Source organism: Micromesistius poutassou (genome assembly GCF_964030765.1).
Source record: "Micromesistius poutassou genome assembly, chromosome: 17".
Classification (NCBI taxonomy): Eukaryota; Metazoa; Chordata; class Actinopteri; order Gadiformes; family Gadidae; genus Micromesistius; species Micromesistius poutassou.
Genome location: NC_140287.1, coordinates 11,843,901 through 11,861,369, shown reverse-complemented (window position 1 = coordinate 11,861,369; position 17,469 = coordinate 11,843,901). Strand labels below are relative to the sequence as shown.

General features: G+C 43.4%; 1 protein-coding gene, 1 long non-coding RNA gene and 5 other non-coding genes across 7 annotated transcripts; all 7 read right to left on the bottom strand.

Moving 5' to 3' along the window:
- Window positions 1-12,286: 12,286 nt before the first annotated feature.
- LOC311362073 lies at window positions 12,287-14,286 on the bottom strand. Its single transcript, XR_014638715.1, has 7 exons — window positions 14,042-14,286; window positions 13,769-13,863; window positions 13,469-13,578; window positions 13,170-13,284; window positions 12,877-12,980; window positions 12,641-12,691; window positions 12,287-12,445 (listed from the first exon to the last, which is right to left on the bottom strand). It is a non-coding gene; the product is annotated as an uncharacterized lncRNA (long non-coding RNA).
- Window positions 13,052-13,134, bottom strand: LOC311362778 (small nucleolar RNA Z195/SNORD33/SNORD32 family). Its single transcript, XR_014638856.1, has one exon. It is a non-coding gene; the product is annotated as a small nucleolar RNA Z195/SNORD33/SNORD32 family (small nucleolar RNA).
- Window positions 13,651-13,733, bottom strand: LOC311362780 (small nucleolar RNA Z195/SNORD33/SNORD32 family). Its single transcript, XR_014638858.1, has one exon. It is a non-coding gene; the product is annotated as a small nucleolar RNA Z195/SNORD33/SNORD32 family (small nucleolar RNA).
- On the bottom strand, window positions 14,180-14,262 carry LOC311362777 (small nucleolar RNA Z195/SNORD33/SNORD32 family). Its single transcript, XR_014638855.1, has one exon. It is a non-coding gene; the product is annotated as a small nucleolar RNA Z195/SNORD33/SNORD32 family (small nucleolar RNA).
- A 397-nt stretch (window positions 14,287-14,683) lies between the features above and the next one.
- On the bottom strand, window positions 14,684-17,392 carry rpl13a (ribosomal protein L13a). The gene is made up of 7 exons (XM_084481882.1): window positions 17,314-17,392; window positions 16,683-16,755; window positions 16,336-16,401; window positions 16,049-16,150; window positions 15,476-15,561; window positions 15,225-15,284; window positions 14,684-14,937 (listed from the first exon to the last, which is right to left on the bottom strand). The coding sequence occupies exons 1-7, from the start codon at window positions 17,332-17,334 to the stop codon at window positions 14,728-14,730; spliced, it is 618 nt and encodes a 205-aa protein (XP_084338008.1). The 5' UTR covers window positions 17,335-17,392; the 3' UTR covers window positions 14,684-14,727.
- On the bottom strand, window positions 15,654-15,725 carry LOC311362767 (small nucleolar RNA SNORD50). The gene has a single exon (XR_014638845.1). It is a non-coding gene; the product is annotated as a small nucleolar RNA SNORD50 (small nucleolar RNA).
- LOC311362779 (small nucleolar RNA Z195/SNORD33/SNORD32 family) lies at window positions 16,217-16,299 on the bottom strand. The gene has a single exon (XR_014638857.1). It is a non-coding gene; the product is annotated as a small nucleolar RNA Z195/SNORD33/SNORD32 family (small nucleolar RNA).
- Window positions 17,393-17,469: the final 77 nt, after the last annotated feature.

Here is a 17,469-nt window from a genome sequence, read left to right as displayed (position 1 = left end):
CCAAAGCCTCAAACCCAGCAGCTGAATGCATGAAAACACATTATCAGGTTTATCTTCTAGGGTTTGGACTTTGGGTCGCATTTTTGACACAAACTTAACTTAAATTAACCAACTCTCTCCTGGAGGAGGACCTGACAAGTGCTGGTGCCCAATCCAGAGGGTTGGTGCCAGCGTCCACAGTGTGGACGCCCCCATCTGGTCTCCTGTCACCCATTTAATATGTGATAACTCTAACCCTAACTGTTACTGAGTCAACATGACAGTGTTTAACATGTTTTAATATGCGATAACTAACCATAACTGTTACTGAGTTCACATGACAGTGTTGATGCATGTTTCCATGTTTTAATATGTTGAGTTCTTGGATGAGCAGTGCAAAAGATAACTAATCAAAAGCTTTCTATTCAAGAGATCTATATCCACAGTGCTACTCCTACGTCCAGACTAGAGCCTCACATCTTTGATCGCTTGCCTTGGTCTGTTGCTCCTGGCTACCCTGCAGGTAACCCTGGACACCAGGCTGACATGAGGAGAGATCAGAAAGCTGAGATTTTAATGATTCTTTCTGTTATATGTTGCTAGTAGACTCCAAAGAATCGAAAACGATTGGAACCTCATCCTATTGAAAGATATCCATATTGTTTAGGTGTTATTATATATACTATGATTATTATTAAGGTATTTATATCATCTATTTGATGATTGGGGGGAACAGGGCCAGATCTAGAATGTGGGTCTAACAATAGAACCTAAGAGATGCTCAGTCCTCACAGAGGATAAATGATTCACACTCCATTAATTAAGATCAATTAAGATGAATGAGAGTTCAGTCAAGCTGAGAATATTTACAGCGCATCCTTCAAGGAGGACAACTATAGCATCAATATCAACAGCCACACTCGAAAGTACCATCACCACACACACACACACACACACACACACACACACACACACAGTATGTCTGGCGCATATACGCATGCTCATACGCATTTACTCACAAACACACATAAACACACGCAGAACAAAACAAAAACACAAAGGATCCCAATAGGAACAGGCTACCCAGCATGCATAGCACAGTGGTAATGATACCGACACCTTTCTTTTCACCTGGTTATTTTGGCTTCCGAGATGGCTGAACCCTGACTGCCTCCTCTCGGATTAGAGAGCATGAGGGAGAGAGTTAGGGTTGGTTTGGTTAGGCTGGGGTTAGATTTATGGCGTTAAGTTGTGGGTTTGGTTTCTAAGGGCTAGGTTAGGGTTAGGTTAGCATTATGGTTATGGTTAGGTTAGGGTTAGGGTCAGAATTAGGTTAGGGTTATGGTGTTATGTTATGGGTTTAGGGTGAGGATTAGGTTAGGGTTATGGCGTTATGTTATGGGTTTTGGGTTAGGGTTAGGGTAGGGCTATCGTGGTATGTTATGGGTTTGGTTCCTAAGCTCATTGCTGTTTATGCATCAGTTCATTTATAGAACTTTAGCAAAGTTATTTATGCACAAATAACACAAAGCCCACAACATGTAAAGCTGACAGTTGGACGTGGTTTGGAAAATATTTGGATTAAATAATAATTATTTGAATAATTTATTATTATTGAACAGTAGACACAGTCACAGTGGCAGAAGCGGCAGAGTGCTACACCCCAATACCATGATGCCTTCAACAGCCACTGTGAAGTTTAATATTTAAAGCCGATAAAAATACACGCTTTTATCTCTGCACTATCTTTGGGCTCTCGAGAGAAAGATGGTGACTCTGAACACTGGCTTCCTGATGATTTATCAGGACAAACCACCATCTCTCTGTCCCTGATCGAAGGAAGATAAGAAAGAGAATCAAAGGATGGAAAAGGAGTAAGGTAAGGCAGAAGCTAACAATGGAAAGAATGGGAAGAATGAAGGGATGGGGGAAGATGAATATTCAGTCTCATGGTATTCTGTATCAATTTCATCAGAACATTTGCATGCTACCAGGCCTCATGAGGGTGGAGGGATGAATTGAGTGACAGATAATAGAAAGGAGGGCGCCAGAGTGAAGAATGTACCCTTTGGTTTTCCTGTTTGCTGTCTTCTTGTTTTATTTCTAGGGCTAGAGACTCTGATGTACACGTTTCATTACAATTGAAATGAAAGGCTGTGCTTAAAGGCTGTGCTTAAAGGCTGCTTAAGCCCGTTGAATAATGGATATAAAAGAAAATGTAAATCCCAATCCGGAAGGAGACTGGATCATTGTTTTCGACAACCGGGAAATCTAAACCTGGTCTTTTTCCTTATGTTTACCCATCTGTATTCCTCTGCACACTATTTAAACAGACCAAAACACACTGGGGAGCTAGGGCTAGGGAATATGTTGGGGCAAGGGTTAGGGAGTATGTTGGGTTTAGGGAGTATGTTGGGCTTAGGGAGTATGTTGGGCTTAGGCAGTATGTTGGGGCTAGGGTTATGGAGAATGTTGGGGATAGGGTTAAGGAATATGTTGGGGTTAGGGAGTATGTTGGGGTTAGGGTTAGGGAGTATGTTGGGGTTAGGGTTAGGAAGTATATTGGGGTGAGGGATAGGGTTAGGGAGTATGCTGGGGTTAGGGAGTATGTTGGGGCAAGGGTTAGGGAGAATGTTGGGGCTAGGAAGTATGTTGGGGCTAGGGCTAGGGTAAGGGAGTATGTTGGGGTTAGGGAGTATGTTGGGGCTAGGGTTAGGGAGTATGTTGGGGTTAGGGAGTATGTTGGGGCTAGGGTTAGGGAGTATGTTGGTGCTAGGGTTAGGGAGTATGTTGGGGTTAGGGTTAGGGAGTAGGAGTAGGGTTAGGGAGTATGTTGGGGCTAGGGTTAGGGAGTATGTTGGTGCTAGGGTTAGGGAGTATGTTGGGGTTAGGGTTAGGGAGTAGGAGTAGGGTTAGGGAGTATGCTGGGGCTAGGGTTAGGGTTAGGGAGTATGCTGGAGCTAGGGTTAGGGTTAGGGAGTATGCTGGGGCTAGGGTTAGGGTTAGGGAGTATGCTGGGGCTAGGGTTAGGGTTAGGGAGTATGCTGGGGCTAGGGTTAGGGTTAGGGAGTATGCTGGGGTTAGGGTTAAGGAGTATGTTGCGGTTAGGGAGTTGGGAGTTTAGGTTTAAGGGCATGAAACATTCATGTTTAACAATAGCAATGTTTATGGTTGAAAAGTAAGTACCCTGTATATTGTTGTGATGCTTGGTTGCCTTATGATTGATGTTATGATAACTTGCAATATGCATTATCATTAAGCCATGTGTAATACCTTAAATAAAGAACACACATGGAATGGGTCTGCCTGGACTCTGTACTGACCACTCACCATGCGCAGGGTTGCCCCCCCCCCCCCCGGTCAACAATTCCACCCCGCGGACCCTGTTATAATGTAAGCATTATAAGATTTTACAGAGTCTCACTCCAGCCAAAAACCCAAGTTGGCAACCCTGCATGCGAGCTTGTTGGTGAACCAGTCTGTGTTTCTGAGGCACATTCAGCTCACTGGGAGCCTCATGTCCACACACTGCCCTAACCCTAACTTATTAACCACTGACTAACCAACACTGACCGAGGATGTTATATACTGTGTGTGTGTGTGTTAGAGAGATAAAGAGAGAGGAAGAGGAAAAATATTATCGATAGGTGTGTGTGTGCGTTTGCGGAAATACATTAGGGTTGCAAAAGCAATATGTACGTGGAAAATACACACACACACACACACACACGCACACAGGTAACAGGGTGCTCTCTCAGGCTTATCTCTCACATGGGTGCTGAGTGAAGACCTATCATCTTGTGCAGTGCTTGGGGAGATGTGTATCCTATGAGTAACACCTGGGGGAGCAGTCTGTATCCTATGAGTAACACATGAGGGAGACGTGTGTATCCTATCAGTAACACATGGGGGAGGAGTATCCTACGAGTAACACACGGGGGAGGATTATCCCGTGAGTAACACCTGGGGAGGCATGTGTATTCTATGAGTAACACCTGGGGGAGGTGGTGGGTGTATTCTATGAGTAACACGTAAGGAGGAGTATCCTATCAGTAACACGTGGGGGAGGAGTGTGTATCCTATCAGTAACATGTGGGGGAGGAGTGTGTATCCTATCAGTAACATGTGGGGGAGGAGTGTGTATCCTATCAGTAACACGTGGGGGAGGAGTGTGTATCCTATCAGTAACACCTTGGGGAGGCGGTGCATGCGGAGAGCTGTCAGCGGCACGCGTCCTGAACACTAACGGTTAATAGAGTATAGCGGGTAAATAAACGAGCAGAATGCCTGAAGGGTCTATTTGTAGCGTTCCTGTGTTCCGCCTGACGGTGCGCGGGTCTGTGAAGCACCTGTCAGCTTCCCGCGTTTCCTCATCTTGTCAACACAACTGTCCGGACTCGAGCTGCATTCCAATCATGGAATCGTCTTTGATTGACCCTCTTCTCCTCTTCTTCCCACAATGCACTGCAGTGTGTGCGTCAGAGGTTCCCATGGTTTGTAGGGTAAGGGTTAGGGTTAGGGGACCGTGAGCTGATTCAATCCTTCTCTCTGGGTTCCCTTAACGGCCCTTTGCCCGGTCAGGTAACCCTACCCCTACACCGCCTCCCTGGGTTAGGGTTAACTAACTAACCCTTAACCCTCAACCCACTAACCCTGAGTCCACTGTCGTGTCAGAAGGGATCCCCGCAGTGAGACACTAACCGCCCCGGCTGTCTTCATGGTCACGGAGGTGAGGCCGTATGACGGGGCTGCGAGGGAGTCTGGTGGAACCACTGCAGCCCTCTGTTGCCATTAATGCTCCTCTCCTCGATGTTACGCTCTAGTAATCTCTCTCCGTCTCCCTCTCTCCCTTAGCTGCTCTATATTCCTCAGGTAGGACTCAGGTCTCTCTCTCTTGCTCTCTCTATCTCTCTCTCTCCGCTGCGCTCTGTCCCTTAGCTGCTATATATTCCTCAGGTAGGACACATGTGCAATGTTCCCCATAATGTGATGTAGACCCGAACCCTTCATTAGGCTTTAGATCTCTCCCCTGCTCTATCTCTATCTCACTGCTCTGGTGAACAGAACAGTGTGTTTCAATGGCATTACATGGACATGATCCTATCTGCATTAAACCTCAACGTCTACCGAACACGATGCCACACTGATGATGAAACGTAGCATGCCTGGCATTGCCATGTTACCAAATATTGATCATGGTAATTAAAACCTGACCTGGGCCCCGTTTCCCGATAACGATGGATCCACGCTCGTACGATGGATCTTACGATGCTTCGTAACTTTTTTCAGAGCGTTTCCCCAAACTCCTCTTAACATGAACGCGCGTGCACTGCTCTTACGACGTCGTAGGCTTGTAGCTGTCCACTGACACGGTGCTGAAATGGGCTCTGTAGGAGGGGGAGACGCAGGAATGTTGTTGGATTAAACTATATTTTGTGGCAGCAAAAAAATATCTCCCCATCAAGGCCAACGGCAGAGTAGCCTACGAAAAGAATAGACTAATATGAATGCTACAAATATTAAAACACAATTGATTAGGTTTAGGCCGACATATGCTATAGGCCTATCAGTCCTAATCCTGAACGCACCATGCGTATATTGTTTCACGGCATTTTCTCCCCTGAAATAATTCCAAAAACAATAAACAATAGCATGTGTCTGTGTGACAACTATAGCATTTATTTAAATGTCCTGATTTCTGAAACATGCTTTACGCCGCAAAGAGGGCAGACTTTCTCTGATTCCGCAAAAGGTTTTATTCATTCACTCAGTGATTGGCGCGCCGCGCACTCTCTAGTCTAGAAACTTTGGTGTCAACATAAAAATGCAACGTTCCATTCATTCATTATCATTCAAACACAGAGGCATTGACACGGCTATTGCTGTTGCTGGTCTAGATCGATTCCTGCCCATATTGTTGGGCAGGGGTATGATGGTGCGGGCAATGTAAGCGGGAAAGGCACTGATCGCAGCACAGTTTCCCGCAGCAGTCTATGTTCACTGCAGAAACCACGCTCTCAACTTGGCGATTGTGCACTCCACTAAGGTCAGGGATGTTCGTAACTGTCTAGACACGGTCCAATAAATAGTGAACTTCATCACAGCCTCACCGACGCGCCTACAGTGCTTTATGGCAAAAAATCGCAACAAAAAACGCCTGAAGAAATTCTCTGTCACCCGCTGGTCTCAGCATGATTCATGTACAGTATGTCTTATGTCATTGATCAATATGAGGACATTTTAACCACGATGGTTGAATTAAAATCAGAGGGAGACAGCAAGTGCAGCTCGCAAGCGACCTCCCACACGAGCAATGGAATCATTTGGTTTTTATTATATGCCTTGTGATAGGGTTGCCTTGTGACGTGGCGTTTGATCGGTAAATTTATTTTTGGAATTGCTGCAATAAATTATATTTTTGTTGACTTCTAACATGTCTCTGTCTTTGCTGTTTAAATATAACAGTGGGGTATTGCGAAATAGCGCCAACTGGACATTCCGTGGTATTGGATGTGTTTTATTAAAACACATCCAATACCACTGAATGTCCAGCTGGTGACTCCACTGAGGCTATAGTAACGATGCACTTAGCGCTCTACGAGTACCCCTGGAGCCGTCGTTAGCTACGAGGGTTTTAACGACGTCTTTATGCAATGATGCTTTCGGGAAACGGTCTGAACTCTACGATGCTCGTACGATGAACTTTACGACCCACAGGCTAACGATGCTTTCGGAAAACGGGGCCCTATCACTGGGTGTGAGAAGGGGAACATCCCTTCTCACTGTCTCTCCCCTCACATCATATTTTAATATGGTATTTGGACTTCTGGAGCACTAGAGGTGCCACATGCAGCCGTGGCCAGGGAATGTCCCCCTTGGTAAATGGTATGGCCTAACTGGCCTTGATTGGTCCACCTGAAACCAATTAGTGAACTTATTTAAGGGGAGTCGCATTTTGTGGCTGGGGGGAAGGTATGAGAGCACACGGTAGTTTTTGTTAGGCTATTGCTATGCTGATTGACTGCAACAGTCGTTTCTTCTTTTGGAACATTTATTTATTTTTGTAATTAATGGATTTATTTTTGTATATTTATTTTTGGGACCTTGGTTTGGTGGAAAAAACCTGGTTGTCGTCTGCAACTTTTCTTAGCATCATCCAGCCGCTCACGGGCCGCCTTTCACACTGGGTCTCTAGCGTATTGGGTTATTTCCATACCGCTAACATCAGCATTCTGCAGACGAGGCCTTTGGTGGTGAATCGTGAGAGGGGACTTTCTGTCCATGTGTTCAGGGTTTCTACAGGCCAATCATAGCGGGCAGAGTACTGGAGTGTTGTTCAGGTATCGCTGCTTGACCCATTTCCCCACTGAAGTAAACATCATGCTGTTCGATTGTTAGGTTCTGTATCCCGTTGGTCACTCATAAATACTCGAGTTATCAACGGCGACGTACAGAGAGGCAGCTGGTGTCATCACCAGTGACCAATGACTGAGAGGTGCTCTGCTGTAGCCCCTTCCCTCCCCGTCTATTGGGGGCTCTGCTATGTGCCTCCATTACAAAAGTAGTTGATCATTCTGTTGAGGGTTGGAACGTGCTCAGTATCTACTCCATTCCAAACGCCCTCTCTCATTATATTCTGTTAAGGAATGACACTGGCCCTGAATGAGTCTGAGGACCCGGGTGGTCGTTGGATCAGAGCCTCCCTACCTTCATTAGAACACAGGATGTACTGGATCTAACTGGCCAATGAGGAGACCAGGCGAGCGTGGGCAGGCGGCTGGTCGGAGAAAGAGAGGCGGTGGACATAGCATGTGAACACAACCAGTGGGTCGTTGGGACTGTATCAAAAGCATTTCTGATGAGGAATATACTGACACAAAACAGATTTGTGGATGGACAGAATGCAGAATCCAGAAAGTCTCTCCCGCTGTAAACCATTCAACCATCCAGAACAGCCTCAACACTTCTGTCAGCGGTGTTTTCTAATCTAGAGTCTTAGATAAGGCACCAAGGTATATGTAGGCCTATAAGGTATATGCCAATATTGAACATGTATAATGCATTAGCGTAAGTTACAGGGCTAACATTTAAATGACACTTTCATAACTATTTCTTCTCCCTTAATTAAAATGGTCAGCGATGTGCTACAGAGAAAGACTTGGAGCGAGCAAAGCCATTTGATCGTTTTCCTAATCTTCATTGCTGGTGTTACTAATTAAGGTTGTGATTAATTACATGTTGGAATGAGTTCACTACGAGCAATAGAGAGCAATATGATAAGGGGTAAGGGTTTACGCTATCCTAACAAAGGGTTAGGGTTGTGGGTTAGGCTAACATAGCATGCCATAAATGGTATTCAGTGGCATATGGAGAAATAATCTCACCACCACATTCAATTATTATTCATTTCAAAACCTGCTTGTGCACTTTCACTGATTATATTTCTGATGTCTAGGCCTAATCTACACTCTATTCAGTTGTTTACTTAATTATGTTGTGCAGAACTAAAACAATATGTAGCTTGGTCAACTTTTCATTGCGTGCAAATATATATTTTAACGCATATTGCACCACAGACAATCAGGTGTTAACCCCAAATTCTCTGGTGTAATGTTTTTCACACAGCGTTAGCGCACACAGTAGTGAATCAGACGCGACTGCTGCGCAGTAGGATGCAGACAGCAGGCCCCTTCCGCGCAGTAGGACGCAGAAAGCAGCAGGCCAAAGGAAAGCAAGCAGATTGGTTTAACAGGAAGGGATCACTCATACTATACCAGTGTTTTGAATGTATTGTTTTAGTGAGTTGTAATTCAAAAGTAATTCTACTTTTATATTTACTATAACTAGCATATAATATCCTATCTTTTTATATATATATATATATATATATATATATATATTGGTCATATTGGTGGATGGGTCAAAATGTGATAAATGAAAGGACACCGCCACCTTCTGGCTAAATGTGTAAGTGCAGAGGAGTGAAGTCGAAGGATTAGACTTGATTGGAGAGACAAGTGGTGGAAGGGTCCGAAATAAACGTTTTCCCCGAGACTCTTTACAGGCATGCAAACTGGATTGGGGTGAAAAAGGTGAGAATGATGCGTGAGCCAAGGAAAACACAGACCCACTAGGGGGTTCCAGGGTTATACTATAGGGAGTTAAAAATAAAAAATGAAAATAAAAATTATTTTAAAAAAAATTCTATAATAAAAAAAATATATATTTAAAAAAATTATATTTAAAAAAATTATATTTAAAAAATATATAAAAAGAATTATAAAAAAATATATATATAAAAAAATTAAAAATTAAAAAAATTTGACCTGCGCACACATCTTTTTTTTGGGATCTGCGCGCATCTTTTTTTGGACCTGCGCGCATGTAAAAAAAAAAGATGCGCGCGCAGATCCAAAAAAAAGATGCGTGCGCCGGTAAATCTTTTACAATTATTATTATTTTTTTAATATATATATATATATATATATATATATATATAATTCTTTTTTTTTTTTTAACTCCCCGGAGTTTATTTTTTATTTTTTGCGTCCTCCTTGTCTGTTGTTCTGGGATGCACTAGCTTTATTTGCACTCAGTGGCCCATCCTTGTCGGAGGCCTTCTGTACCTGTGAGGTAGAATGGAGGGGGTCCGATTTTTCTGTCTCATTCACTCCCGTCTCTCACTCAAACATACGCGCACACACAGCTCCAAGTTGTCTCTATAGGTAGGCTACTATATTTCTGCTCCTTTCTCCCGTCATAAGAACATTACTGTATGTAACCGTGGCTATCTGTTGCGTGGCTTTCAGCTTTCTTTATAAAACATGTGTTTCTCATGTCACAGAAACCACAGTGAATCCTGTGTTTCTGTGCCCCGCTGTGGTGTCGACAGCACAGAGCTCCGGTACCGTTACAGGACAGCGGTGGTTTCTTTCAGCTTGCAAGCTGAAAAATAGCTAGAATAATAATAGAAGCTGCACAAATAACCCAGTAGTGTGTTTACAGTGCCCCAAACAACCCAGAATTTTGACCCAGCATAAATAACCCAGCAATGTGTTTACAAAAATAACCCAGCACTTTTTACTGTGTGTATTGTATTCCAATTTTAGCGAAAACAAACATAACATCAGCTTGAAAGAAAAAAAAACTGTAAGGATGCTTATCTTTACGTGGATTTTGGGATGACTCATCTGTAAGGTGACCAGATTTCTGAGACAAAATCCGGGGACATTTTGGGCTCAGCGGTGTAAAAACCTCCAAACGTGTAGTGTTTTTGTCATAGAAAACTAAAACGGGGACACTGCCCCATCCCCCCTGTCGGACGGGATTGTTGACGGGGGTGTTTGCGGTCGGACGGGATTGTTGAGGGGGGGGGGGGGGTCAGATCTTTCTTTCAGTCACAGTGAAATCCGGGGACATTTCCGGGGACAGCAGTAGCCGGGGACAGGTTACTGAAGACGGGGACTGTCCCCGGAAACCGGGGACGTCTGGTCACCCTAGTTTAGACACCCACGTTTTAAGCCGTTACAAGCGCGCAGCGTTTGACCCTCGCCATTCAAAACCATGGATGACTTTCTAATGTTGAAAATAAATGAAAAATAGGGATAATGTGGTCTTTGGTGTATACGTTTGCATAAACCCGACGTTATTGAGCTAGTTTACTTCAGGTGTAGCCAGGCCTACGCCTTTTTTGGTAAATACATTCATGGGGTGGTCTAGTTTACCTCAGCAGTATCCGTACTTACCAATTACATCCATGGGATCCCACTGTGAGGGATTTATGGCTCAACGTCGCCCCCTAGCGTGCATCAGCTCTATGAGAAATGATCAAGGACAACCCCATCAAAATGCATGGGTTAACATTTCGTTCCGTGTAGCACGAAACAAGTCAAGACAATCGTGCTCTGGGACACGATTCAATAGATAACGTTCGCGCGCATGAGCACGAAATTGCGTGATACCGGGTTGGTCAGCGACTACATTACTGTGTGTGTGTGTGTGTGTGTGTGTGTGTGTGTGTGTGTGTGTGTGCGCAAAGCGCGTAGGGCATCCACTGGGCTGGGGGGGACAAAGGACGGAGCTGACAGCTGGTGGGGAATATCACACATCAGAGATGGATGTTCGCCTGCAAGATGATATTGCTTTTGATAAGGGTGATGTGTACCTTTTTCTAAATATTGTTATGTTTTATATATATATATATATATATATATATATATTTAATTTAAATTTAAATATGGTATCACTATTAAAATGTGACTATATGTTTCTGTATACAAATGTTATATCTCCTGTACATGTTTGTATATAATTGTGATATTATAGTACCTGTGGTGTAACTTTGGTGATTTCTGATTTGGATACACTGTGACCCCAAACACACTCATGTGTCTTGGGGTGATTGGCAGGCGAGCCTACTATAAAAGGCCGCTGCGCCCTGTGACGCATCACGTACAAGGAACATGGATGAAGGGCTAGATCCGAAACGTTTCCCCTTGTTTGTGTCCTGTAATTGTTGTTTCGGCTTTTAAAATACTTTTGGAACTTCTCAGCCCTAGTGTGCGATCTCCCCATTCTTCACTTGATAAACACTTAAAACATTAGTTTGCCAGCTGCTGGTCAGAAAAAATTCAGTGTTAAATTTCACATGACCTATCATTCACAGCTGCTAGTCAGTGATCAAAGTGTGAATTTCAAAATCAACAATATGGCCAAATATTCAGGTAAAACTTGAAAAACATTCTGCAGTTACACTTACGCTAGAACAATAATCCCTGCTCAGATGCATCTAAAATACAATTTAAGACAATAAAATGTGTGATAAACACTTGAAACATTAGTTTGCCAGCTGCTGGTCAGAGATGACTGGGCATCAAGAGAATTAACATGAAAAAGTTCTGTTAAGATTCACATAACATGTCATTCACAGCTGTATTGACACGTATGGCTTCACAGGTCTAACTTGAAAATACATTCTGCATTAACATTTTGCTAGAACAATCAATGTAGCAATGTAACAATGTAGAAAAATAATAAAATAAATCAATGTCAAATTTCACATTGCCTTATTAGCAATAACTACATAACTTACAAATGGGTGTAACACACATTTTACAAACTTTTGAGTTATTAACCAGTGAAAGCGGTTTTTAGCAATTTTATTTTTAAGATTATAACAAGCGAAGAGGAAAACGATTGTATTAGATGGCTGCGCCATAAAACACTTAGTGGTCACCACTGTCCCAACACACAGCCCTTTTACTTCTAGTCAATCGCAATTAAGAAAGGAAATAGTCATAAATAGCTTTTAAATCAAATTTTATTTGGCAGACAGTTATTTTCAGAGTCAATACTCAAGGGGGATACATGGAGCACGTCAGGCACATGTTTACTTTAGACTTCCTCAGCTACCTGGTCATATGGCGGAGTCACCACCCCACCCCTTCAGCTGGTCCGGTCTGGAGGCCTGTTGATGGGGGAAACACTACAATGAATCCAGGGATGGAGCTCATGACCGGAGCCCACACTGGAACTACCATTCAGCTTAACTCAGGAATCAGATCCGATTCTCATCAAAGATAATCAGCTTTTAGCTAAAGTCTTCATCATAGTCAAGCATGGAGGCATTAAGAGCAGAACAATACTGGTATGACCGGCTCACCTGTGTCAAGGGTCTTCCCCCTCTTTAGGGGCTGGATTGACCAAGTCTTCCCTGTAGAAGAAAGTCAACTTTAGACAGCGAAGGAGACTTCACTAGAATATTTTTATGAATGTTGCGTCTCAGAACTTAGTATTTTTTTATTTTCAGAGTCAAAACTCAAACAAGGGGGATACAATGACATCACAGACAAACGTATGGAGCCAAAGGAGCATGTTTTATACATTCAAATCAACTACCTGTCAGAGGTACCATCCAACCCCTTCAGCCAATCAGGGTCAGCGGAAATGGCAGGCCCACGAGATTGGTCTAATAGTCTTGCGGAGGAAGGGCCGGAACTTCACTGTCAGGGAACAGAGATTTAAGCATTTATTACTCCCTTAGATATAAAGTGATGCTTCTTGTACAGCTGATTATGTCTCAGATGGTAGTGCATGTTAAGTATCCTCATGGTAGTTAAACTCAAAACGAATAACTGGAGAATCATCACAGACAGCAGGTGCAAACTTCAAGTGAAGTACCATGAACCCACCTTCAGTGGGACAAGTTGCCAGGTCTTGCCGCCCCCCACAGTAACAGCATACCCACTATTGGCCATGCGGTCGCAGAAGGCATACAATCTTTAGGGCAGCTGAAGAAATGTCTTCCTATGTAGAAGAAAGACGTCAGACAGAGTAGGAGACCGCAACAAAACTACATTTTGAATGTTTTGTCTCAGAACTTAGTATTTTTTTATTTTCAGAGTCATAACTCAAACAAGGGGGATACAATGACATCACAGACAAACTTATCCGATCTAAAGGAGCATGTTTATACATTTAAATAAACTACCTGTCGAGAGGTACCATCCAACCCCTTCAGCCAGTCAAGGGCAGTGGAAATTGTACGGTCCACGAGAATTGTTACAGCCACTTGCGGAGGAAAGGCTGGAACTTTACCGTCTAGGAACAGAGATTAAAGCATTTACTACACCCTTCGATATCATAAAGTGAAATGCTTCTTGTACAGCTTATTATGTCTCAGATGGTAGTGCATGTTAAGTATCCTCATGGTAGTTAAACTCAAAACGAATAACTGGAGAATCATCACAGACGGCAGGTGCAGACTGCAAGTGAAGTACCGTGAACACACCTTCAGTGGTACACGTTGCCTGGTCTCTTCGCCCCCAACGTGAACAAGCGGTCACAGAAGACATAGAATATTGAGGCCAGCCGAAGAAACTTCCTCTGTAGAAGAGAGGAAATCAGACTGCGCAGGAGACCGCAACAAAACTACATTTTATGAATGTTGCGTCTCAGAACTTAGTATTTTTTATTTTCAGAGTCAAAACTCAAACAAGGGGGATACAATGACATCACAGACTGAATCGTTATGAAACCGGAACAGACACATAAGGACATTTACCTGATGGAGTGGGGGTCATCTGGGATTGGGGGTCCCAACCACCATGAGGGTCCTCTTTGTAGCAGAGCAGCACCTTTGGAGGAAATAGAACAATTAGAGAACAGACGGAAACGTAGCGACTGAAAGCCCAGCGATGCTTATGTCTCAGATGGTAGTGCATGTTAAGTATCCTCATAGTAGTTAAACTCAAAACTAGTAACTGGAGAATCATCACTGACAAAGGAAGTCAACCATGGAAAAACATAAACACGTACTCACTGGAGGAAGGAATTTGTTGTCGGGAGCATGATTCCATCCCTTCAAATGACCTTTTTGTTGCCTGAAAAGCAAAAACGGATTAAGGCAGTATCTCGCACACTGGTTGAACTTTGAATTAAATAAAATACATACCAAGCTGATGATTGGAAGCCCAGGAAGACTACAGGGCCCACCACCCTGACCACCGCTGGCTCCATGACCAACATTAGTACACAGCTTTAGCTTGTGACGCCTTAGGTGTTTGAGTTTCTGACGCTCAAACCGCGACACTAACACTGCTGCAAGGCCGACAGAACCAGACAGAGTGGGAATACTGCTTTAGTAATAATGGATGATTACACTGATTCACCAAGCGCAATTTTGACATGAATAAAAAGTCAGAAATGTAATAAACAGTTGTCTATCTTTATTTGCCAGACGGGAACAGCTCAGACAAGGACTCCGTATTGTTTGAGAACATCTGTGTATTTAGAGATCTTGCTCTCCACGTTCTTGGCAGCCAATCGTGTGAGCTTGATCGTGGTCTTCTTTGTTGCGTAGCGCAGCTTGGCCTTCTCTTTCCTCTTCTGCTCCAGCGTTGCTGTGATCGCCTGGTACTTCCAGCCGACCTCATGGGCCAAGCGCCCAAGAAGAGCAAACTTGAAGGGCAAGACATCGGAACGTTACATAATGCAGCTTAAATCTATTCATTATAATTATTCAAGACCATGCAGATATTAGGTCCAATGCACTGGTTTGTCAATAAACAATGTTTAAATTAAATCGCTAGATAAATACCCAACATCCTTAATATGCTAGATAAGCCTCAGCTCGACTCAGTAATCAGATCCGTTTCTCATCACTAGATCAGTATTAGGTTAAGTTCTCTTCATAGTCGAGCATGGAGGCACGTCCACCAACAGCAGGTATCCTGCCAGCTCCTCACCTTGCGAGTGGGCTTCAGACGCACAATCTTCAGGGCGGCTGGAACGACCATACGCTTCCTCTGTGGAAGGGAAAAGAGCGGTCAGACAGAAAGGAGACGCACCTAAACTAACTACAAGTGTTGTGTCTCAGAAAGTTGTATTATTTTATTTTCAGAGTCAAAACTCAAACAAGGGGGATAGATTTACATCACAGACAAAAAGTGTACGAATAAGGAACAGGTCATGTAGATTTCCTAAAAACAGAACCCACCTTGTCGTAGGGAGGGGGGATGCCGTCGAACACCTTCAGCCGATCAAGAGCTGCCTGTCCCCTCTTGGTTTTGTGGGGCAGCATGCCTGTTGGGGAAAGGAGTTCATAGGATGATGGGAAACAAGTGGCTGCTAGTGTTCAGCTCATTGACTTGGAGGACCAGCACATCATTCATCTCAACTCAGAAATCAGATCCGTAAGGTTTATCATCAATGGATGATCAGACTTGAGAAAGTGATCATCATAGTCAAGCTTTTAACCACCAGTCCACACTACTTTTCAAAGTAATACATTTTTCACAAGAGTAAAAGAAAACGAGTTTAATACCAACGTGCACATAGCAAGTTGAAAGTGAAGTACAATTAAAACTCAAAAGTAAAAATAGTTAACCCTCCAATTTAAAAGGGGAAAATCTGCACAGAGGTATACAATAATATTATACTACGCACCAAATTGACTAAATTGAGACATGTTATCATTGATCGCTTGCCATAACCCTTAAGGACAGTGTTTGTTCCCAGGAATAAGTGCAACTTAAGACCATGTTTTAGAACCAAATCATGTGCGAAGTACCTCTGACGGTCCTCCAGAAGATCCTGCTAGGAGCCCTGAAGTGGTACGGCCCACGAGACGGGTTGGTGTTCATCCTCTTGCGGAGGAAGGCCAGGTACTTCACTATGAAATAACACCAGCACATTAACACTCATTCTGGATTTACTGTAGGGATTCAAATCAGCTCATTAAGTCTCAGATGGTAGTGCATGTTACATATTCTCATGGTAGTTAAACTCAAAATTACTAACAGGAAAATCATCACAGACAAAGCAAGTTGTAAGAAAAGAGGCTATATGAATTCTTACGTTTGTTTCGGTAGAAGTTTCCTGATATGTTGATGCCCTCACATCTTACCACGACCACTTTGTGACCTGAATGGACAAATACATTTTACTTGCTTGTACAACTAAGAATAAGACGCCAGGTAAACAAGACATCGGGTTCACATGCTACAGGATCTTTAACTATATCCATGTTTAAAAATAACACATATCCAGCAGAAGCTGTTAGATCCATGTTTATAACGAGCACATACCCAGCAGAAGCAGTTATATCCATGTTTAAACGAGCACATACCGAGCAGGAGCTATATCCATGATTAAACGAGCACAAACCCAGCAGGAGTTATAGCCATGTTTAAACGAACACATACCCAGCAGAAGCTGTTTCGCCACGATGGCAGAAAGTCTTCCAAGGAGATGGCCCCTGCCATCCAGGAGCAGAACCTGAACAAGAATTTACTTAAGTTAGCTTTGTGTCGGTCCTTGATATCGACCGAATGACTGTTAGTAATCGCAGACGGTAGTGCATGTTGAGTATTTTCAGTGTTTTAACTCCAACGCTTTCCATCATCACCGACGTGAAGCGCGTCGCACCGCTGCTGTTAAGTACTAACTGAACTCACATGGAGCAGGAGGCATGTAGGACTGCCTTAAATATTGTTATATTGGTCAACCAAGTACGAAAAAAAAAAGTACGATCTCGGAATATGAACATTATCATAAAATGTAATAACGTATGACAGCGCGTGTGCTGCTAAAAGCTATATCCTCGTTGGTCCTCTTGCTAACGTTAGCCGCATGCAGCTAGGGAGTCGCCATGATGCTGCTCAGTGGAGGAGCTCCGGCATTTCGTCTTAAAATCATTCAGAATTACACGAGCGACCAAGACACAACACACAGATTAACTCAAAGAAGTTATCACTTCGATCTGAACGCAAAATGAGTTCATTGGAATCAAATTTAAAGCACATTATTTAGAAAAGCTCTCTGGCGGTTACAGACCTTATTGAACCGGTCCGCCATGATGTGCGAAAAGAAAGACAGACGGGTTCGCCCGTCCTAAAAGGCACGGGTGGGCGGATGTGACGACATTTCTGCTTCTTGCTTGTGGGAAGAAATGGAATAGATTGTGTCACATTGCCACCTTTTGGATGAACA

Coding starts and splice junctions, on each gene's coding strand:
- rpl13a (XM_084481882.1), bottom strand. CDS start 17,334: ATGGCGGACCGGTTCAATAAG. Junction 15,562..16,048: donor CTTCTGGAGGACCGTCAGAG/GTACTTCGCACA, acceptor TTTCCCCAACAG/GCATGCTGCCCCACAAAACC. Junction 14,938..15,224: donor GTCTGAAGCCCACTCGCAAG/GTGAGGAGCTGG, acceptor TTGCCCTTCAAG/TTTGCTCTTCTTGGGCGCTT.